General features: G+C 39.0%; 1 protein-coding gene and 2 long non-coding RNA genes across 4 annotated transcripts in view; all 3 read right to left on the bottom strand.

Annotated features, from left to right (window-relative positions):
- LOC116696150 (uncharacterized) lies at positions 1–13,232 on the bottom strand. The gene is made up of 3 exons (XR_004333636.1): positions 12,989–13,232; positions 7,237–7,276; positions 1–113 (listed from the first exon to the last, which is right to left on the bottom strand). It is a non-coding gene; the product is annotated as an uncharacterized LOC116696150 (long non-coding RNA).
- Positions 1–15,479, bottom strand: part of LOC116696149 (uncharacterized) — a 17,658-nt gene extending 2,179 nt beyond the window's left edge. Inside the window, exons 1-2 of the long non-coding RNA XR_004333635.1 lie at positions 15,140–15,479; positions 13,381–13,388 (exon numbers count right to left, since the gene is read on the bottom strand). This is a non-coding gene — a long non-coding RNA (uncharacterized LOC116696149). The remainder of the gene's footprint in view (positions 1–13,380; positions 13,389–15,139) is intronic.
- A 57-nt stretch (positions 15,480–15,536) lies between these two features.
- cist1 (colon, intestine and stomach enriched 1) lies at positions 15,537–21,814 on the bottom strand. Of its 2 annotated transcripts, XR_004333634.1 has the most exons (5): positions 21,658–21,814; positions 18,473–18,841; positions 17,426–17,589; positions 15,662–15,787; positions 15,537–15,617 (listed from the first exon to the last, which is right to left on the bottom strand). XR_004333634.1 is itself a non-coding variant. In XM_032526923.1 (4 exons), exons 1-4 carry the CDS (start codon positions 21,716–21,718, stop codon positions 15,743–15,745), a joined length of 639 nt encoding a protein of 212 aa, XP_032382814.1. In that variant the 5' UTR covers positions 21,719–21,813; the 3' UTR covers positions 15,537–15,742. The 2 variants fall into 2 exon arrangements, 1 of the variants encoding a protein (XP_032382814.1); XM_032526923.1 differs by having other exon boundaries at positions 15,537–15,787; positions 21,658–21,813.
- Positions 21,815–23,664: the final 1,850 nt, after the last annotated feature.

The following is a 23,664-nucleotide window of genomic DNA, read 5'->3' as shown; positions in this document are numbered from 1 at the left end:
TCACATGGGTGCTCCTGGCAGGAGTGCCTTCTCCACAGAGGAGGCAGCAGCAGCGGCCCTGAGAAACGCCGCCGCACCGCCTGTTGTACCGCAGGCAGAGACTCCCGACGACCCTAACCCCGAGAGGAAGGGAGAAAGAGTCCAAAACGTCAGTGTGATCAATGCATAAGACAGCAGGATTATACCATGTAACGCTGCAGAGTACAAGTACAGACATGATATAGCTTCAATGATATGATATAATGATATAACTAAAAGAAATAATACAAAGGCCTGCTAAAAAATTGCCTTTATAAAGGATATAATGTTCAGTTTTGGTTGAAACTGTTTAGAGAGGTGTTTATTAGACTTAATGGTCAATTTGGAGGGTGCAGTTTGTTTATAGTGCTGTTAAATTGTATTGCATTATACTGAGAGGAAACACCCATCATTATAATACAATAAAATTCATTAGCTTTTTCTAACTATGCTTGCGGCATGTCTCTATGAAAGTCTGGCAGTGGATTGGCACAATATTTTTTTTTAGCATGCTAATACTAGCATTTAGCTCTAAACACCGCTGTAGACGCTTGTATATGAGTGTAAATATGAAGTGTACATTTTACAACATACTGTTTATCATTATAGATGCGTTTCATTCAGTATGAATGCACAATGTAGCCCGAGTATGTTGTGTACTTCAATCAAGTTAAAAAATGACTCAGAACTCCATTAATAAAACATTAGAGATGAGACATTGTCTCACAGAAATTATGAAATATAACCTAATCACTCAGAATTACCATATGTTTTGCAAAACATCCCTGCTGATGCATGAATATATTATGTATATATTATATATGGTTCAAATGAGAATCATAAGAGCTCTGCTATAACAAACAAAATACTAACATTATTCAGCTGTTTCAATTTGATAACGTTCAAAAAATAAGTGAATCAATAATCCATTTACACATATCAGTCAATAGACATGTGGCATCTGCCCTCTGGGTATTGCAGGCGTAGCCAAAACACTTTTCACATCTGACACTCAGTAAGTAGTTTGTTTGCCTCTATGCCTTTCCATTTAATTGTGCTTTTTTTTGCATGTTCTCCCTGCAAATCCATTTAATATCTGATGATACACTGCAATGGTAGATCGTTGCGGTAAAAGACGACAAGCAGAGGGACAGCAACTTTGTCTGGTTGAGAAACAGCACTATGGCAAATCCAGTGAGAGCCTGTGGGTTCTATTTTAATCTAATTACACGGCGTGAAGCGCATGGTGCAGATGCGTTTAGGGCATGTCCAAATCCACTTTTGCTAGTTTGACAGCAAAAAAAAGAGTCCGTGCGCCAGGCGCATGGTTCAAAAGGGTTGTACTTAGTGTCTTCATTAATTCATATTTGTGTTTTGGGCGTAACATGCAATAAACCAATCAAAGTTTCATCTCCGATTCCCTTTAATAGCCAAGCACGTTTGTATCTTGGCGCATTGCTATTATGATGGGAGGATTTGCACCTACATTTTTTTATATGTAATCTTTTGCATGTTTGTGTGCTGTTGCGCTTCCTTGTTTGTGTGTGTGTGTGTGTAACAAGCATAGTGTGCGCACGGTGCATATGCCTAGGCACATTTTACTAATGCATTGTTAAAATAATGAAATGCTGTGCTACTGACTTTAGACCAGGTTGTTGTTGGTCAATGGCGCTATCAATTCCCGCTGCCTCATGGCCTTTTTACAGTCGCTGCAGCTATGCGCACGCAAATGTGATGTCAAAATGACGTAGATCTCGCTGGCGCACGAGGATTTAGAGTCAGGCGCAGGGGGCGCGCACTACTCTATTTTTTTAAGCGGCGCGCAATAAAGCAGGAACAGGAAGCATGGACAAGTTCGAGGACAACCGGATGCCAGGACTCTCAGAGTGACTGCAAGTCTCTCTTGTAAATTGACTGGGTTAAGAGGAGTTCTTTTATGGTGAGTAAGAGGTTTGAGCTGACGAAGTACATCATTGAATCAAATCAAATCAAAGTATTGACGGCAATGCTGCTGCCAACGTTGGTTTTAAAAAAAGCTGACTTTTCAGAAGGAAATGGATCCTCTCTCTCTCTCTCTCTCTCTCTCTCTCTCTCTCTCTCTCTCTCTCTCTCTCTCTCTCTCTCTCTCTCTCTCTCTCTCTCTCTCTCTCATCCTGCTACTCCTAAGCTGGTTTAATAAAAAGGAAAACAAACTAAATATATTCATTGAGTAAAGTGTATAATTTGACACTTTTCTTAATGATTATTTTTTGTACGTTTTCCTTTGAGGTAGCCCCAAAAATCCATGCTCATTCTGGCCCGGGCTCCGGCAACTCAGAGCCTCTGTTTCCTTTGAGCAAAGTTCAAGGAATCGTCACCTAGTGAGAGAGATCGAGGTGCTGGATATTGATCTGGCATCCTGGACGCTGCAACAAAAAATCTTCTTTCCCTGCTTGGTGCCGCATCAAAAACGTCATGGCAGGCCTGCCATCCACCTCAAGCTACAATACACACCATCATCTCAGACACGCTCCGGTCCTATTGGATATCGATCGTCTTTTAAGCCCACGTTAAGGTGCTCAGAATAATGAAAAGTTTGAACATCTACATTTCCATCCCCTGATTAAGGCCGCATGATGAGTGCAAAAGCTTCTTGAGTCGTGGCCAAAAATGAACTGTCAAGCTCATCATTGAGCAAATGAAGAGAGGCTCAAGAATCCTTTTCAGTGACAACAGGTTACTTTGTTTGTTTCTTAGTTTACTATAGTTCTGCTAGTATAAGAACTTCAAGTACATTTTATCTAATTTAATAAAAACCTTGTTTGAATGTGAAATGTTCTGACGAGTAGTGTTGGTGTCCCCGGAATCAAATCACACTTGCACACTTCCTATACGTTTACATTCACTGCAGGTTACTTAGAGAAATGAGGTTATGCAAACCATTGTAACCATGTAACCAATCAGTAATGCTATTTCTCTTCTACCACAACCTCATGTTGGAAGCATTACTTCTCTTTTTGTGTGCTTGTGTCAGAGAGCTGAACACCGTTTCTTATCACAGCAATGTTACTGAGTTTAACAGTCAAATGTCCAGCAGTGGACATTTCTGGGGTGTCTTTGTATTAGTGTAGGTTTTAGTTTGACTTTAGATGGAATTATTTTAAACATTAATTTTAGATTTGGCTTTTTCGGTTAATTTAACATTTCTTTCATTGGAATTTTATGATGCAAATCCTGTAGCTACTGGAATAATGTGAATGTAACATCAGGTTGTTAAGTGAGAGCACTGAAAATTTAGTAGATCTTTTTCAAATAGCTATGGAAGCATTTTACATTGCAAGGAAAAGGTTAATGAAGATAAAGCAACAAACTGGTCACACAAAGAGTTGCAAGTGACAAGTTCTTGTTGCAGTCTGGACAAACTTCAAACTTCCAACTTCAGAAGTGTGCTTTATTGCACCTGTAACCCTACCCGACAGTGATAAGACTGTTGAGGTACTGATAGAACCTGGAGAACACTTCTACTTTACTCACTACTGGAAGTTGACAAAAAGGGGGCACTAAGTTCAACTTTAAGGTATTTAAAAACGTTAAGATAATCATATTTGCACTGTTGCATCATCATATGGAAACACACTGTTGCAATTATGTCATCACCTCCTAGGTCCTAGACCAGGGGTCTTCAACGTTTTCCAGGCCAAGGACCCCCAAACTGATGGTGAGATGGAGCGGGGACCCCCTAATTATATATATTGTATAAAATTGTGTTATATCAAACTGGTCCTATAGTGCCATGTGTGCATTGAAGACTGAAAGACATCTTCTGCCTCCATTTATCTGTTTACTACAGTGTGTTGAATTCATGTTAATGTGTATTTAAAGACACTTCAATTAGTTGAAAAAATATTTAAAAAAGTCTAAACGTCGCGGACCCCCTGTTGAAGACCCCTGTCCTAGACCATGCACATGAAACATTTGTTTCTTATACATTTGAAAATAGAATACCAAAAGCCTTTCTATATGTGCATTCCAAGTGGAACAATTCAACAGAAGGCCCACAATCTGTTGCAGCAAATCAAGTTTTCGTTCAGTTCGAACTTCTCTTAATTTCTTCTCCATTACAATAGTTTGTTTATTTTAATTTTGGATTTATTATCTGACAAATCTTTATTTCTGCTGTTTATGTGTTGTTGATGTATTTTTGCAAATTAGTCAATTAGCCTGTTGTGCAAATCTGGCAATTCCCCCCATAAATGCAGTTAATCAAAGCTCTAGTGTCACTAAACAGATCCTTGTGGTTTGGCTCTAGACAGCTTCCACCAATCATTTTCTTGCAAAACAACACAGACAATTGCTGTCATAACTCAGCCTTTTGTGCTCGGAATAAACAAGTTGATGGTGCACTGTTCACTTCACAATGCTAAATATTTAGGATCTGTATGTTGTCTGCCATGTATTTTGAACCTGTCTTGTTCTATTTTGGTTGTTTTCATATTCTCTTTAACAGATGTTTTTTTGTTTTTAACTGCTCTTTAATGGTTTACGTAAAGCAATTTGAACTGCCTTGTTGCTATATAAGTAAAGCTGCCTTTCCTTGCTACCAACGGGTCTGATTGATTGCTCCCAACAGTGCAGATTTTTTTTTTTTGCTAGAATCCGACATCTTGGTCAAAATAAAAAAGGAAAACTATATCACTGTAGAGCATGTAAGCCATCAAAGTGAGTAGTGTGTGTGTGTTGAGTGCTAACGGTGGCAGCTCAGACATCTTGTTGCTCCAACATACATCCAAAGTCTAACACCACAGGTATTCCACAATTCACTGTGCTCCCATCTGCCCTACACAGCATATATACAGACTTATCTACACTCTATTACCATGCATAACGCATAGGTATACATATTTCTCCATACACGGACACACACAAAGACAAGTAATCAGAGATGATAAGAGCATTTCATCAGGACACGTTTCTCCATCAAAGCCATTGCTGTTTTCCTAATCGGGAAAGTGAATTTTAAATCATACTAATGGTGAGAGGAGCGGGGCTGGATAAACGTTCCCACTGTGCGATTGACGTGTGATATGTGTGAGCGATCAGAAAAAAAAAAGCCTGTCTCTGATACTAAGCTGGAAACAGTCACCTGTATGTGTAATGACACCCGGGGGTGCAAAGAGTATGATTAACATTGCTCCATAAATAGAGCCAGTCTCCAATCAACCTTCTACCTCTCTGTGAAGGTGTGTGTGTGTGTGTGTGTGCCATGATTAACTCTGCAGGCAGACAGAAACAGAACATGTTTTCATGAAAAATTGATTTTTTTGTACTTTAACTTACTAGTACAGTGCCGTTTAAAATGTGCTGGTTTGGAACGGGCCAATTGCTTAATGGACTCGTGGCAGTTTTTCACCCACCTGGCCCATTATGAGAGCTAATCAGCACCTATCTGAGATAATCAAGCACCATAACCGGACTGCTTGTTTGTGTGTGCGTGCGTGCATTTGAATGTGTGTGCAGAAAAAGAGAGAGAGATTTAGATTTATTTTATTTGGACAATGCACATTAATCAACATTTCTGTAAATGCGCCAGTGTTAGGCAGACGGCTAATTTTCAACTGGAGAGAGAGAGAGAGAGAGAGAGAGAGAGAGAGAGAGAGAGAGAGAGAGAGTCAACAAATTTAACATTTCCACAGAGGTGTTCATTTTGATAACTGTGAAGTAGGGGATTTGATTCGCAGGGGTATTTTGACGACAGTAATGTTATTAGTGTTGTAAATTAGTAGTAGACTTAATTAACCTGGAGGGAGTCTGATGAAAAGTGCTGTGTCTGCCCGGTTCAACTCTGAGATTTTCTTGCTTTGTGCAATGCTGTGAAGTAATACTCTCAGAGATTACATTATGTTTTGCTACTGTTTAGAAGTAAATGTAGGCTACAGCTCACTGCAACTTAATGCTTTATATTGTCTGGCTTATATCCTGCAATCAGGTACCTAACTTTGGCAGCAGGAAAAGAGTCAAAAGCGGTAACACCCCCGCCCTACTCTCCACTGTTGTAAAGCATTCCGCATGTGGCGTCTGCATGTGACATGCAGGTTACCTTACCCCCCAAACACGGACACACATACAAACAGATACGTCTCACTTAATAAGATAGATACAGTTAAAGTATACAGAGCAGCCAGAGGTCAAGCTGTTGGGGTTCATAGTGTCAGCTCAATTTCTTAAATGTGTCTGTGATAATAAATAGTAGTGCAGCTACATCCAACCAGAAAGTACCAGTCAGAAATCAAATTTAAAGCAGAACGTAAATGTTCACGAAATAATTGTTTTTATGCATTTGAGAGCTCCCTTAATATTGAATAAGTCACAGATGCAGTAGGAAGTATTGTAATGAAGGAAAATGTCTTCTTGTAAAAATTAGCAGTTGAATTTGCTCTGCAGCTCAGATATCAAGGCACTGACACTGAGGTCATGTCTACAAAGAGGGAATTTCTTTCGTTTTTTGAAACATTCAGCTTTCTCTTTTACACAGAAATTTTAGTTTTTAGAAGAGGTGAGTTTCTTAAAACAGGCTCCAGAGTGTATTTTAATTATTGTGTGGGGACAGTGAAAATGGATCTGACTTCAGATCACTGACTTGTGCTTTGTTGTGTATGCTCACTGTAAAGGCTTTTGCATTTAAAGCAGACATAGTAGTAGTAGTAGTAGTAGTACTCTCTGTGTGGATGCATAAAAATTCTGCTTTCAAAAATGTAAAATCAGATGCAGCTTTAGTTTGTTTTATTGGTTACTGGCAGGAATCTGATTGAGGCAGCATACTAACATTAGGGACAGATAAACAGAGACTCTTTTCATTTAATAATTGCCAAATATGCCCTTGAAAATTTATTTAGCAAAACAGTCTTTGAAGCTTTATTTTGTATAAGATAATAAATTAAAAGCCATTTGAAATGCTTCTAGCTTACAACGGATGTGCCTGACTAGTTCATTGTCAGACACCTATTGTGAGTGTGTGTGTGTGTGTGTGTGTGTGTGTGTGTGTGTGTGTGTGTCTTTATTAACTGCGAACAAATCCCTGAAGTAAAGATAAAACCTTTATGGCCCTGAGATAAGTCCTAACCCATTCCTCATTAGACAGAGAGACAGAACGTGATGCACAGCTGCTGCAGCAGTGTGTGTGTGCGTGCGTGGGTGCGTGAGCGTGTGCGTGTAAGAGTGGAAGCGATGAACATTATTTACCTCAATCCGAGACATTTGTGCTGGTTGTTTGTTGCAGCAGCTGAAACAAAAAAAACAAAGAGAATTGGTTTTAAAATGAAATTAAAATTTATATTATAAAATGCATCACTCCCTAATCCATAATTTAACCAAATTTGACTTTATTTGTGTCAGTTACAAACTGCAGTAGCTCCAGGGGGGGACACGACATGAGGCGCTGAACCGGGGATTTGTATACGAAGAGTCAGTTTTAATTAATGTTCAGGCGATGAAGGCCATGGCTTATTAAAACCTCATAGGCTAGAATTGTCCATTCAATCTACTATTCAGTTTAATCTTTGTACAAACATCATAAATCACAACAAGGAAACCTTCAATACAAATGTTTTAATAACGCACAGCCTCCCAAACTGTCAACTATATCAAGTTATCAGACATTCATTGTGAAAGAAAAAACTCTAACACTAAGGCTCTGTGTGATTCTGTTCTGTGTCTTTTATATTAAAATCAATTAACCTGTGGATTATATTATTGATTACTCAACTAATACTTTGTCTATAAAATGCCCTTTGTAATTTCCCACATGACCAAATCCAAATATATCAAGTTTACAATCAAGTATGAAACAAAGTATCAAATCTTCACATTTAATAAGCTAAAACTAGCAAATGTTTGTCTTTTTTGCTTTAACCCTTCTTCACTTTCGGGACCCTCTCGTGTCTCTCGGGTCAAATTGACCCGGGACTTATTTGGGGTTTTAAAAACAATTCTGAAATAAAATTGTACTTCATAATCTATTAACAAATACTGTCTTTATCTCAATTTCAAACAATTAAAATAACAAATATGTTTAGGGAATGCAATTAGTCTCTACTAGAAGACAATTAAAAATGGAAGTGCGATTCGGTTGTTGTCATTGGGCTATAATTCATGTTAAAATTTACTATGGAAAAAAACACAAGTGGCCACATCCAGAATAATTTTCTGAATTGAGCCAGGAATACATGTTTATCACTAAAAATAAGGTAAGGCCCTTGATTTTCAGGTGGAAAAAATGTATACTTTTACACAATTTTACTCATACATTTTTCTTCTTGTAAATATTTGAAGCGGGTCAATTTGACCTGAATACCATACAAGGGTTAAAAAAGGTTATTTGATTATCAAAATAGTTGCTATTTTACTTTTTTTTAATGCAAATCCATCTGAAACTTGCAGTATTTGTTTTTATTTCTTTTGCCTCCAAGAAAAAAAATCCTCAGCTTGAAACACTCTCATATGCTCAGTCAGACCTTTTTGAACCACAGCTCTTCCCAGTTTCTTTTGAAAGCTTCAGCGACATTTTTTAAACATCTTGGTCAGTTGTCTTTCACTTCTTGACCTAACAACCACAAGTAAGCCTATCTGACATTTAAAGGTGCAGTAGGTAACCTTTATAAAACTAACTTTCTGTCATACTTGCTGAAACTGAACCACTGTTCGAGTAGAACTACATGAAGCAGGTAATTAAATAAAAAAAATAAAAAACAGACTCTTCTGGCACCGCCCACAGCCTGTAGTGCGAAATCCACAGCTCCCTGTTCAGACGCAGGAGTCATTCAGGGCCAGGGAGGCGGTTCTAACTGTGTGTCAATCACTGCTCATGGACACGCAGTCATTCTTCATTGTGGGGGGAGGGGCTTAGGAGACCGTTTTGGGCTTTAGCGTGAAATGGGGAGGGACTAAGAAGTCGTTGATGCTTGTTTTTTTGGGCTAAGTCCTGGATATTCACATTCAAACCTACAGCCCCTTTAAGCAGGGCTGGACGATTCATCACAAATTTATGGACATCAAAATTCTGAAGCAGATATCAACGTATTTTTACCCATATTCCTGTTGATAGGCCTACTTTCTCCTTAAACACATTCTACCACGTGTCGGACCAGTCAGCCGCATGGAAAGCACAAAGGATGATAACTCAAACACAGAGTCCGAGTCAACCGAGCAACTTGTGCCCGAAAGAAACATGTTTAGAACATAGAACACGTTCTTAATTATTGTTTATTTGTCATCATCAAGGTCAAATTATTTTGATTGTAGGTCATATCGTGCAGCTCTTTTAAGGATGAAGAGTTTCTTAGGCGTGTTCCACCAAGGAGCTGTCATTAATGTCGGTTGTGATTTATCTGAAATGACAACTACACTGATCCCCACAAATGGCGGTCCGTCTGCGGCTGCAGGACACCACCAGTGTTTCAGTTTGACTGTTAAAAAGTGTCATTGAGATAATTAAAAGGTATTTAAAGTATTTAGAAGCAGGCTAGCTGCTTATTAGCTAACGCTAGCTTCCATGCTACATGAATAAGCCAGACAGAGTTGTCCCCCATCTGGCGATAGAACCCTGCTGTCCCCGGCCGTCCTGTTGGCTCAGAGCTCCCCAGACTACATCCACAGGTACAAATTCGTTTTGCACCAAATGTATCGCAAGAAGTCTGGCATGAGTCGATGCGTGCAGACTCGCCACTGTGTGATGCGAGATAGAGCACATTGCGGGGACAGATTCGAGAGGTCGTAATCACTGAGTTGTGGATGTGATGGAAAATGAACCAGAGGAAAAAAATGTACACAAGTAAATGTTGCACTACGCAATTACAGCCGTCATTGTGTTCATGCAAATATCAATTTACAAATTTGTGAATATTTTCTACAAGAGCAAATTTGAATTTACAGGTTCAGATTTTTTCTACAAGCTCTTGTGTTTTTTTCTTCTTTGTGTGACTTCAAAATCAGATCACATCAAATATTTTTTGCAAGTGCAAACTTGAACATTTTTTGTTCTGCAAGTTCTCACATCATATTCTTCAAGCTCTCCCCTTTTGGACCGTATTTACCTTCATATATTTTCTATTAACTAAAATTTGTAAACTATTTGTCCAATTTGCAACAGTGACCCTGCTTTTAATGCTTTTAATTGAACCATTTTCCCATTGACTAGCAGCATGATTTATTACACATCTCGTAGCATCCGCAGTCAAGTTAAAGTTCACTGTGTGTGTTGTGTGAACCCTACTGTCCTGGCACAGCAGAGTTTGTAATGATTAACTATCTCAACAGCGGTGTCCTTGTCTTAAATTCTACAACCAGCCATCATAAAGTGAACACCCAAGGCGTCTTGTGATGCTGTCATTGACGCACATCAGATAGGTCTGTAAAGATTTGAGCTGATAAGGACCTTCTGAGCAATGTTCAAGAGCTTTACTGCAGAATGAGATTCATAACCTTCACCCTTACTAACCACACATGTCTACAATCATATACAGTACTATCATTATGATTGACATTTCTTACCTCTACAGTAAGACTATGTTAAAGAAATAGTTTTATATTGTCTTGTCCAAGACAAGTGACTGCTCCCGTCCAACAAATAGTCTGGTACATTACTCAAAACCCTAATTTTACACATAATAACGAGCTTTACAGGTGGCAGATTTTGTTACTTTTGCACAGTGCCAAGCTGTTTTCCCCTGTTCCAAGTCTTTGTGCTAAGCTAAGCTAACCCACTGCTAGCTTCATGTTTAGCATACAGATACGAAAATATCAATCCTCTCATCTAACGCTCGGAAAGAAATCACAAAAATGTCTTATTAGTGCTTCAACATTTTCTGTTAAATATGCTTGCACCTAGCCTACTAGTACACACTACATTTTGGAAATATTTGTTATTGCACTTGTCTTGGCCCATGACAATGTGGCATTACACACGTACTATAATGATGAATGTGATACGTAAAATGTGCTTTGATGTAATTTGTGTCATTGTGTACCAAAAACCCTTCATTAAAATAGCACAATGTGTTAAGTTAAACTTCAAATAGTTTTCAGACTTTAGAGAGAGATGTCTGAAGTCAACTGCGGCCAAATACCTTTGCATGCCACGCCATTGTTACACATGGAGCTTAGTGAAACCCACATGTAGTTTTCTAGCTCAAACTGAGTGAGTGAGTTACTCACTCAGACAAACAGAGGATACACAGTGCCTTTGGACAGTAATCACTGAGGAGCGATCTGTGTTTTTACTCTGCTTTGCTCTCTACTTCACACTCATTTCTTTAAGTGGATCAGTACAGTACAATCTTATCTGTCACCGATTTGTTCTTAAGTTTTAAACCATCAACTCTGCATTTTTATTTAAACACGACAGCTATGACAAATGTCATCATTTCTGCAACTGGACAGCGTAAAGCTTTAAACCATCTTAAAACAGTAAATACACTTCAGAAAAACAACTGCTGCTGTGAGAAACTTCAGAAGTGACAAATACAGTCTGAAGTGTAGTCACCAGTATAACAAAAGCCCAAGGTTGTTTTTTCTTCTCACCAATGATTTCTAAAGAAGCGACCAGAGAAATGTTTTTTTTTTTTCTGTAGAATTACCAGTGAGTCATGCAGACAGACAAAAGCAGACTTAGGCATGGGCTCTGCAAATGTTTGCAGATAAACCACCCTCAGATGGTGATGGATGATAAGGGAAGGAGGCGGCGGCTCAGTGCTGCCTGGAGCAGCACGCCATCTAATGGACACAGAGAGGACGGCCATGACAATGGTAAATTGATGACTAAAGGATTCCCTCAAGTATTTCACGTCAGATAAACAGGTCTGATAGAATAACTTTAACTGTAAAGAGGCTCCGTGCAGAATTACAATTGGTCTGTTAGTGTGAAGGTAAACACAGCAGGTGCAGTAAAAAAAACAATATATCTCAATGATTGACTTTTTCACACATTTTCCTTTCAGGTTGAAACAGGTCTGACAAAAACGCCTCAAAATCTGCGTGTGTGCGTGCACGTGTGTGTGCGTGTGTGTGTGTGTGTGTGTGTGTGTGTGTGTGTGTGCATGCGTATGAGAGAGAGAGAGAGAGAGACAGAGAGAGAGAGAGAGAGAGAGAGAAAGAGAGAGAGAAAGAGAGAGTCGGTCAAAAGTTTCTCTCCTTAACTGAATAGGAGAAAAGGGAGATTTAATGAAAGAAACAAAGAGATGAAACTAGCAGTATGTCAAAAAGTGGAAATACTGTGTGTGTGTGGGGGGGGGGGGGGGGGGGGGGGGGGGGCTACAGAGACAGTATGAAGGAAGTAGATATGGAGGAAGGAAGGAGATAAAGACAGGAGGAGGGAATGCGTAAATATTTTAGGGAAATACATTCCATGTGGGTTTGCTCACAAAGTTGAATTATGCCAACGGTTTAACGGACACAGTCCTGCTTACATACAAACAACACAACTGTAAACGACTACAGCTGTATATGCTGAGCAGATCTTAGAATAAACACTTTAAAGGATATTCATGAAAAAAATGTATTACAGTCATATGAATACTCTGGCAAACTTCCATTGAAGTATTTCATGTTTTTACCTTTTTTCTTTCTTTTTTTTTTCTTTTTTTTTTTACACAGTCAATGATTTTTACAGGAATATAATCGGGTTACAGGAAATATGCTGTTAAGCAATACAAACACACTATTAAATATAATGAATGTATAATAGGGATTAGATATTACATTACCGATGCTTATATCAGTCAAAGTATTTAAGTAAGTCTGAGTATCACGTAGCGTTGTGTATGTATTCTGCAGGGACAGTACAAAACTCCCATAGTGAAATCCATGATTTTTCAGAATTTTATTTTCCCAGGAGCATACTGTCAGCACTTACACATTAGATATATCGGCTGCCTCTACGCGGATCTACCCTCACGTCACAGTTTTGAAGCTTTAATTGTAAAGATTTATTTTTACTCACCGCAGCGGCCGTCTTCTCTCGCGGGGTTTTCCTCGCCGGGAAATCCCACTGGACCTGTTGGAGGTGTCCGTCAGGTAATGCTGCTGCGGTTATGGATCTTTTCCATTTTATTGCCGCTGATTAGTTAGTTAGTTTAGACTTCAAACTCTGCAACATACAGCGCTGCGTGCCTGCGTGCCCGGTCAGCCGTCACTGTGACGTCGACGCACCGCCGGATCACATGACAGGAAGTGCAGCTGCGGGACTTAAAGTTTTAAACAACACTAACAACGAGGTCTGCTGTGGCTTTCAAACCTGGTTACTGCTCACACACACACACACACACACACTACACACCTTTTTTTGTTCACTTATAATTTATTTATACAGGCCTGCTTGCATTTTGTTTTTACTGTCACTCCTCTTCCTTGCTCTATCGAACCATCCAGCCATCCATGTCTCCCCTGAAACAATTGGACTGAAATAAGGGCTCCCTCACACTTAGAGATGTTATTCAGATGTATGTTAATCAGATCAATTAGGCAAAGAAGTGAGGCCAGTATGTCAGTATGTTCTACTTATGTTATCGCTGGAAATGTTTCAGTGATGTTCCACACATAGACGCTGAGACAACAAGATCACTCTTAGTCAAAACACTTTAAGTTTGGCTACAGTGGCACACTGGCTCTGACCTTTTGGGATAACCCTCACTATCAAACCCTGCAGACAACATGCTATATTTCTTGAATGTGAGTCATGTATCTGGACAAACTTAACATGTTAAAGTGTCGGTCACAGGCCAACAGACAGAGTGCTGGATGGTTCTTCTGAACATAACATCAACCTGAGTCAGGGAACAAGTGACAGAGGCGTCATTAGGCCTGGGTGTCCCTGGCTACAGACCCAAATGTTTTATGTATAGCCCCTGATCTATTATCCTGTCACTCTCATTTAATTTTTTTGTATAATAGAATAAAAAAGCCCCAAAATGGCACATGCAGAAAGCACGTATTTTCCAAGGCACTCCCAGTTCTTACATTTTTTTTTTGTAGAACTTAAGGTAGAAGTGTAACTTTGTCCAGTAGCCACCATAGATTGTATATGTATTGACACATCTGAAATAATACAGTGCAGGGGTTTATTAATGCATTCAGATATAATTAAAAAAGTCGATCTACAGAAGAATAAATTTGAAAGCAATACAGAATGCTTAAGAGCCTTACTGCAATATATTCCATTATGTTTTTATATTTGGATTGTAATCTTTGTTTCCTTTTACACAAAGGTATTTCCATCATACATTAATTCAGGAAATGAAGTGTTTTATGCTCAACCCCAACCCCAACATCATAAGTCAACACACAAATCTGGAACCTTGGCCTTTGGTTTGCCAGGCCAGTTATGATTAGACCAAATGTTGGTGCTATTTAACCTACATCTACAAACTGGGCAGCTAAAATAAACATAAAGTGGCTATTAAAAAGCTTGGCAAGCCAATCTCCGTTTTGCATTAAATTCAGTTTAGTTAAATGGATCCAGGCTGAGCCCCGGACCTCCTCAAGTCTTAAAAACACCCCTGCAATAAACAACTTTTTACTGTTTTATGAATATTCCTTTTATTTCATTGAAAATATCACAATTATGTGCTTTACATCTGTCTGGCAGCAAGTGTGTAATGCACACAGAAGAAATTTATATGGTGGTCACTCAGATTTTTTGAAGCATGGATTTACTGCAACCCCTGAACGTAAACATGCAAAATTATTTTGTCAAAAGAGTTTGAAAGTACTCTGAATGTTTCATTTTCTATTGGAAGAAGGTTGTGTGTGTCTCAGTCATCACTATAGGATGTTAACCAAATTAAAATGTATGTGCCACGCACATAAGATTCACATGTAGTCCTCTCACACACAACATGTAGAGGACTGTTTGTGTTAACATTGTATGTGAGAGATGACAAACATTTGTCTTTAGCAATACAAAAAAAGGCCTGTTATGTTTATGTTACAGCAGATCCAACAAAGATAAACTACCAGTATTTGAATTTGCAGGTTTAGCAAGTCAAAGTGCACTTGTTGGCATTGTTTGTTTATAGTCTAAATAGGTTTTCTTTGTTGTCTCTTCTCTTCCTTGGTTAGTTGGCAGTTTTAATGTTTCTTGGCCATAATAAACAACTAATAAGTTTATTTCTATATCAAAACTAATCTACACTGGATGTCTCAGGCCAGGGTAGACATTATTTACACATAATATACGGCAATAAATAACAATGCAAACTGTATACTTCACATACACTTGCACATTCCAATTATGTTTCTACGTATACAATAATTGCCCAAAAAGACATTTGTTCATACAGAGAACATTATTTTCACGTACACGTTCAACACTGGAAATACATCTTCCCATGCACTGTTGATGACACAAATCCCTAAATCATCACCTAAATCATTATGGAAACTTAAAGTGTACTGTATTCCTATGATGTTACATTTAAGAGTGCAATTATGAATTATAAGTGATTACGTAGAAATACATCACCGATTCGGGAAACATTCAATTAACATTTATGCTTTTTAGGCTGACTCTCTTTTCACAAGAAATTACGGCGAAAGAGTTGATTCAGCTTCAATCAGCAGAATTAAAAAGCAGCCAAACAAGCAGGTCACAGGTCAGAAATACTCCACTGTCATTGAGAAAAGTATTTTGTAAAGAAATAAGAGTTGTACAGCACACTGGACTCCTCTGGGATTTCAGTGTCTGAAGCCCCCTTTGTCATTTTGAGTACTGGGCAAATGGAGACTCCTCGTTGACTTTGCTCTGGAGAAATGAAAGAAAACAGCAAAAGGAACACAACATGTTTATAAGAGCCTGCAACCAGTGTGGTGTTAAAGAAAAAAAAGACAGACACAGCATTCCAATGTTAATTTAGTGAACATTAAATGGGGTGCATTGTAAAGATGTGTTTTATTTCCACATTCAGGAAAAAAAATAAGATTTTCACTAAATATGTTGATGTTAATTATGTAAAATTGTCTTTTAGTATACAAAATAAAGTCCTGTCACTTATTAAACCCGCAAGTTATCTGCTCATCATCACCTGCTCAGTATGGGAAATGAGCTGTTTTTGTGTGTGGACACATATGTTGTTGGCCATGTATTGTATGCGCTGTCGTGTACGCAGTACACTTTGTTCTAATCCACCACAACGTCCTGAAAGACATTTACGGCGGCTGCACTTATGTGGCAATAAAGATTTGGAGATAGCTGGCAACAGTAGTTATATTCTATAGAGTGTTTTGTTTTTGTCCCTGTTTTTCACACGGTGCAGATCTGATGCTTGGTCACACTTTCATCTGAAGTGACATCTGAAGACTACAGGTTTACAGTGTCTGAATAACTGCTGACGCACTGATACAGTGCTGATGATAAGCTTGAATTTCTGAAGAAAGTGCTTTGTCATTACATGCTCACCACACACTGTCCTGCTTCTGAGACTTTTTCCACAAACTGACAAATGGCTTCTTGTTTGTGTAAAAGAATAAGCAGCAAACTATGACTGCTGAGGTGGAACGGAAAAAGATGACATATGCCAGTTAATCAATTTTAAATGCCAGCTCTCAGACACATTCAGGGTTGACTGTTCAATTTCCTGTAGAGTAAGACTGTAGCTTACTGCTGCCAGAGTCACACTTTTTCACTTTTTAATCCTATTCTACCTAACAAATGTTGCCCCCTGCTGGTGGAAATACCATGCAACTGGCACACAGGGCAGAACCTCACTATATTCATGTCACATCATTGTTTGCTGTGTGTGCTTCTTGGTTCTTTTGTCTCATCTTCCATCTTTGCTTAGAGTTGAATTGTCTCATTTAAGTGTGGTAACAATTACACAAAATGTTCAAGTGGTACAGAAGCTTATGTTATGATGCTTATGTAATGTCAAAATGTCACATATTCAAGAATTTGGCAATCAATTTTAGCAAAATTGTATTAAAATATAAACTGCAACTTAGAGTCTCCAGCCATGCTAGCCGGTCTGTGAAGCAGTTCTTGGACACAGCGGTACTTTGACCTAAATCGTAATCTCACCATGCTAACAATCACAATTACAATGCTAACATGATGATGTTTAGCAGGTATAAAGTTTTCCATGTTCACTTTCTATTGTAGTTTGTTAGCTTGCTAACATTAAAGCTATAGTGCGTAGTTTCTGCGCCCCCTTGAGGAACTCTAAGTCATGACAACAACACTGTCGGCGCGACCACATGAATCAACTTTCCTTATTCCACACAGGCCCTACCCACTCCCACATGCAGTTACTACTACTTTAAAATTAAAAAAAAAACACAATGGACTCTTCAGAAGAGGTAATTATCTACACTCGGGAATTTGCTCGGCAAAGTAGCCGGACGCCCCAATCTTCTGAACACATCAGGTTCCTGTTTTCCAACTCACCATCGGCACGTCCTCAAGTCTCTCGAAGTTGGACCTTGGTGACTGGATGCATTTAACGATGACAACCACCAGCACAAGGACGAGGATGATACAGAAGATGCAAAGGATAGCCACGAGGCCGGGATTTGCTGCTAAGTCACCTTTTTCCCACTCAGGTGAAGGACCTGAGGGTGTGACAAAAACGAGAAGTCACATTTTTAACTACTCAACAAACGTACACTACATTTCTGCTTCAGTGAACAAAGAAATACTGTTTAAAAAAGTAAATAATTGCAATTTTAAAATTTGCTGGCAGAAAGCTGGTCCAGTGCAGGGCCAGCAAACACTGGGCTAAAGGGTTTAAAGTTAGCCCACTTGGAATCTGTCAGTGTGAACGCCTTCTTAGCACCAGGCTAACAGCTCCGTTATCCTAAATCCATGTGCAGTGTGAAAAAGGCTATTGTTACATTCCGCCTTCTGTCAAATCTGTGAATAAAAAATATTGACCAGCAACTTTGATATGGTTCCCTAATACCCTTGTTGGGGGATTATTTGTATGTTCTCTTCTATTACAGCAGTTTCTGCACTAATTATTTTTTGCATTACTATTGTTTGTGGCATTTCATTGTACAGGTTTGTAATTCCTATCATTTTATGTATTGTGCATTAATGTTTTTTTTTTAGCAGTTTCACAACTGCCTCTAGTAAAATCCTAAAAAGGTCAACTGCTGTCTTCAATTTTTACTTTAAGTGTGTGGACAGAACATTGAACCACATGCTTTTCTCTTACGTAAGATATAGTATATAAAAAAGGCAGCCGGTTTGGAGTCTTCTTCTAAAACCCCCATTGGCCAAACATGTCACAATGCAGCTTTTGAGTGAATCAAAGGAATTTGCATCTCTTTCACCACAGAAACGATTACGAAGGGACCATATCGAAATTAGTGAAAATGTTGGATTTTTGTAACTATTTTGTCACGTTTTTGAAATACTTTGGAGGTATTTACTGTTCTCTGATTTAGAATAAAGAATAAACCTTTAAACCCGCAGCTCTGACAGTAGTCTGACCTGGGCTGGTTATGTTTACAGTGGTGGTTGCAGGGATGTTTGGTGATTCTGGTGTCGGAGAGAGTGTCGATCCATGGAAAACGGTGTCGTTAGACGTCTGGTTGGCCGTTGTAGTCTGAGGAGGAGTGAGACTGGGATGCGTTTCCTCTGTCCTGTTGGGTGTTTGTGGGGAAGTCAAGGGCGGTGGAAACGATGAAATGTTTTCTGAAGTGACGGCAGTGGTAATCGGGTGTGTTGTTGTTGGAGGCTGTTGAGGGTTGTTCGTTGTCACATTGAATAAACTAGTTTTCTTTACAGCCAAACCGGCTGTGTGTGCAACAGCTGTGGTTGTGTCCTTTGCAAGTTTAGCGGCTGAGGAAGTGGTGGTGTCTGCAAGGAAATAAACAGCATAAAAAACGTTGGTAGGATGCACAGCATTTGCACCCGATCAAGATAAGGCTAATGGAGTGTTGGCTTTTTCAAAGTTGATAACAAAACTGATATTTGTAACCAAAGCAGAGGTGTAGCTGTAACATGTGTCCTATTAGGTGACTAAGCTTAAGGGCCCACCTCCACGTCAGATTAGCTTCCGTTTATGACACAGCATGCACAAACACAGTACTGTACTTGGACTCGCCCAAGTTTTTCCCCTCTGTATCACATCCTAGTCACAAAGCTATCATAATCAAATTAATTTGTTCTTACATTTTAATGTAAGCAATTCAATATAACTTCAAATAAGGACATAACTGTATAAAAATGAACCGTTCAAATTAGTCTTTGTGTTTTTTTTCACTAATGAGCGTCCAGCCATGCAATACACACTGATTTAACACAAGCGTCCACTTATCTTGTCTCATCTGATACAAGTAAGTGTGTGTAAAAGCAGTAAAACAATGATTCATGAGTAATTAGTTAAGTAGCCAATCAATACTTCCCACAAGGGAGGCTTGTTGGAGAATCAGATACTTTTATCCACTCTATTAAGAAGTAGAGTATTAGGTCCAATATTTGTGTTATTACTGGGAGGGGACACACTGAACACACTGCACTACTTTGGGCTCTGACTTTATTCAACTTCTTCCTGTTAACACAATGTTAGCCATTCCCAGCTCCACTGGTTCAGTCGATCAGACTTGGATGACGCAACAAAACAAGTGGTCAATAGAGAGATGGTTTGGAGTAATACACTGTTAAGGTCCACACACACCACACAACACACACACACACACACACACACACACAAACACCACACACACACACACACACACCCCACACACCACCCACACACACACACACAACAACACACACACCACACCCCAACACACACACACACACCACACAACACACCCACACCCACACACACACACACAACACACCACCACACACACACACACCAACACCACCACACACACACACACACACCTTGTGAAAGAGATGAGCCATGGATGGCGTGGTATGTTTTTCTGATTCACTAGAGTAAATAAAATTTTAGGATATGCACTCAACCAAACAGCAACATTATTAGTGTGTTAGCAGAAGCCCAGCCTCATGAAGGTGAACACCCACTGGCCAGAGGGTTATTTTATAAAACGTACTGCGGCTCTGAAGATATTTACCGAATCATAAAAGACTCTTCTAACCATCTGCATGTGTGTCTACTTGCAATCAAAAGGATTTTTAACCTGTTTCTAAAGTTACAACTGTATTTCCTGATTGACTGACATGTAAGTCTAGATACTTCAGGGGCCACGTTGCTTCAGGGGCCACGTGTTGATATTTAAAATTTCAGTCTTGACTTGGAAAACAGTTGAAAAAAAACATATTAAGTCCATGCATTCTGGGTGGAAAATTTGAGTTATCAGTTATTTTTTAAAGAACCAAAAATGCTCCTTAGGTTGATTCTATCAGTAGAATATTTATTCTTATTATATACAGATACAAATAGTATCTGTGTTTCCAATTCATGATCATCCATTCATGTAAAAATGTTAAACATTTCATGGTCTACATTTCGCAATTACAAAAAGTTGCTTTTTTTACGCCTTAAATGACAATAAATGTTTTATTGAAATCCTTTGGAGGTTGAACAAAACATTTGAAGGTGTGAATAACTGTGACAGCATATCTCACTATTTTCTCACGCTGTGCGAACTAAACAATAAAATAATTGATCAAGACCATACTTAGCAGATCACTGGAAGTCATTATTAGTTGCAGCCCTTTATAAAATGATTAAAGATTACAACTACGAGCATAAAACGCCACTTCAACATTAATGCATGAGTAGGCTAATAATAATAATCCAATGCTAGATTATGGTACATTCATTCATCACAGGGGACATTTTTTCTGCGTTGATACTTTAAATACATTTTCCTAATTATACATTTTTTTCACTTGAGTCATATTTCCAATGCATTACCTTTACTTGTAATGAATTATTTTACTGTTGTTTGGCATTGGTAACTGTCCTGTAAGTAAAGGATCTGAAAATGTCATCCACTACTGATCCATCTGAGACACGATCAAATGCTCCATCATAGCTTCTAAATGGACCTTGAGGTGAGATTGTTTCGCCAACTAACTGAGCTGTTTTTCGTTTTATTGCAGACACCGTTCAGTTTGAGATTCAGATAGGACGTTGCCGTGTTTCTAACGCAGAACTGATTGATGCAGACGAACCGCTGTGCTATTTATGGCGATCAGCTGGCACTGTGTAGGCCTACACGTGTCTGTGTGCGTATACAAGTGTTTGAAGAAGTTGCAGACACAGTGCTACTGTAGGTTTAGATCAGGATCCCTTTCACTGTTTAAATATTTGCTTCGGTTACCAGTACCACCCAGGCGTGACTTTGCCATTTACTTTAACTTCCTTTTTATGATTTACAGAAAGGCAAACTTTGACTTGCACAGCAACATACATAAACATATCGCCAAATGTGGAGGTTTCTGTGTCACTAAAGGCTGATTGTTGTCCAACTTTTGACTCAATCCTGACCTCAGATATTGTTGTTACAGCAAATTGCACTGAATACATTGTGTTTCTGTAGGTTGAGGAAAAAAAAAAAATCTACCTCTGCCTGTCGCAGCAGGAAGTTCCCTGTTCTTTGCATCTTTTGATTTCCATATTACGTTCAATTCAAATTCTCACACAGATTAAATACATCTATTAAACGTGTAACTATGTGAAAATGTTGACTTACTTTTACAGAGAGTCACTGCAAACAGGGACACGAGCACTGTGAGGTGCATCGCTGCAGGCATGTTGAAAGAGGAAAAGGCTGGCGGTCATATCGACAGCATTCAAATACATCTACATCCTTGACAGCAGGACGTGTGAGTGCCCGCGGAGGTGTGCTCTTAAAGCTGGGATGGTGCAGATCAAAACCTTCCTGCTGGTTAGTCAATGTTTGAACAATGCTCCGTATTTTCTCTGTATTTAAAGTGATAGGCTATTTATGTGCTTGCTTTCTATTGCTGAGGGCTCTAAGATTTTGAATACATTCATGCTGGATGTTAAAACGCGGCAATGAATTAGATTGCCGGCTTTAAAAGTTGAATCAAATAAAAAGACGTTCAACATGTTAAGGTGTGAAAATGTCTACTTCAACTTTAGTTTCAAGTTTGTCTGTGTCCCACCCGGGACATAGAAGGCACCTTCTGGTGCAGTACACGTAACAGGTTGATTTACTCTTTGTCTTTGCTGCACAAGTGATTGACAAGCCACTAGAAAGACATTGCAAATATAATTATGTGGTAAAAAAAATCACAGTAGTTTGAATACGTGAGCCTTCTGATATGAAAAACTATATGTATTTTGATTGTTTAAATTGTGAATGTTGGAAACAGTTTTATATTTTTTTGTTTAAACTTACATAAAATTGGAATGCAATGATTCATTTATGACTTTGCATCTTTATACGATTTCAACATGCAATTCAATTCAAATTCTCAAACAAAGGAAACATGTCAGTGGACAGGACAGTGAAAACAATGTGTTTCTGTTTATGTACACTGCAGCCAGGTTAGGAAAATATGCATTGTCTCTGTGGAGAGGTCAACACTGGCCCTATTTTCTCTCACGTTCCCCCTCTGTTCCTCTGGCTCTGAAGAATTGATCAGGTCAAGTCTGACATTTAACATATAGAAAGAAGCTTTTTGCTTCACACCAGGAAGTAACCTTCTGTCTCCAACCCCCTGGGGTCTTAGACTAGGCCGAGACAGTAGAATGTTGATTGACTGTATTTTTGTTAGAATTTCTCATTTACATGAAAGAACCTTCTGATCTGTGACCAAAAACGACCCAAAGGGGCAGAGTTTAGAGCCATGTCCTTCCTCATTGGACAGCGAAGATGCACTCAACACGTTACCGTGCCAACAGCGGACCAGTGAGAATGGATTTGAATACACCAGGTGAAAAGGAACCGCCCCCAGGTGCAGGGTATAAATGTGGGATTTAGGAATATTCAGGATTGGTCTCATGTGACTCCATCAGGAAGAAGCACGATTCAAGACCGCTGTCAGCTAAAGTGTTGTCATGTTTTGTGTTGTATTGTCTTTGTCTTCATCATTGTCAACATGCTGTTTCATTAAACCTTTTTCTTAATTCTCAACTGGACCCTCAGCTTCTCTTCGTCCTCATAAAAATTAAAGAACACATTATAGTTAGTTTTTTCTAACAATAGTAAGGTGAGAAAGGGGAGAGAGAGAGAGGGAAGACATGCAGTAAGTCATCACAGGTCAGATTCAAACCTTGGACCTCTGCCTCGAGGCATAAACCTCTCAGTACATGTGCGCCTGCTCCACCACTGATCCAACCTGGCCACAAAACATGTCACTGTTAAGATCAGTGTACAGCTGCTCTCCACTCTAGTGTGATGTCACACACTCTAAACAACACTAAACCTGTAGTCTAGTAAAGTATCAAGAAAACTCTTTCATATCAATAATGATTATTTTTGCCACACTATACCAGAAAGATAAAACAGCAGAGAAATAAAAGGAAAGCCTCTCTGTTGGATGGTGTACAGTTTAAATCTTTGAGTGCAACAACAACAATTCCCACTAGAAACCCTCGCAACAAGGTTGCATGTTGTGTCAATGGTAGCAGTTGCACTCTTGCCCAGGATGTGATAAAACCCCAAAAAATAATACTACAACAATCAGAGGTGCGTGACAGGCCGTGAAACAGATTTTCATCCCTGAATTTT

This window comes from Etheostoma spectabile, chromosome 9 (genome assembly GCF_008692095.1).
Source record: "Etheostoma spectabile isolate EspeVRDwgs_2016 chromosome 9, UIUC_Espe_1.0, whole genome shotgun sequence".
Lineage (NCBI taxonomy): Eukaryota > Metazoa > Chordata > Actinopteri > Perciformes > Percidae > Etheostoma > Etheostoma spectabile.
This window is presented reverse-complemented; position numbering and strand designations above follow the sequence as displayed.

What these genes read in the sequence shown, in the direction of transcription:
- cist1 (XM_032526923.1), bottom strand. Translation starts at nt 21,718, where the DNA reads ATGCCTGCAGCGATGCACCTCACAGTGCTCGTGTCCCTGTTTGCAGTG. An exon ending in TGTAAACATAACCAGCCCAG is followed by an intron (nt 17,590 to 18,472) that starts GTCAGACTACTG and finishes TCACACCCTCAG; the next exon opens with GTCCTTCACCTGAGTGGGAA. An exon ending in GACTTGAGGACGTGCCGATG is followed by an intron (nt 15,788 to 17,425) that starts GTGAGTTGGAAA and finishes TCATTTCTCCAG; the next exon opens with AGCAAAGTCAACGAGGAGTC.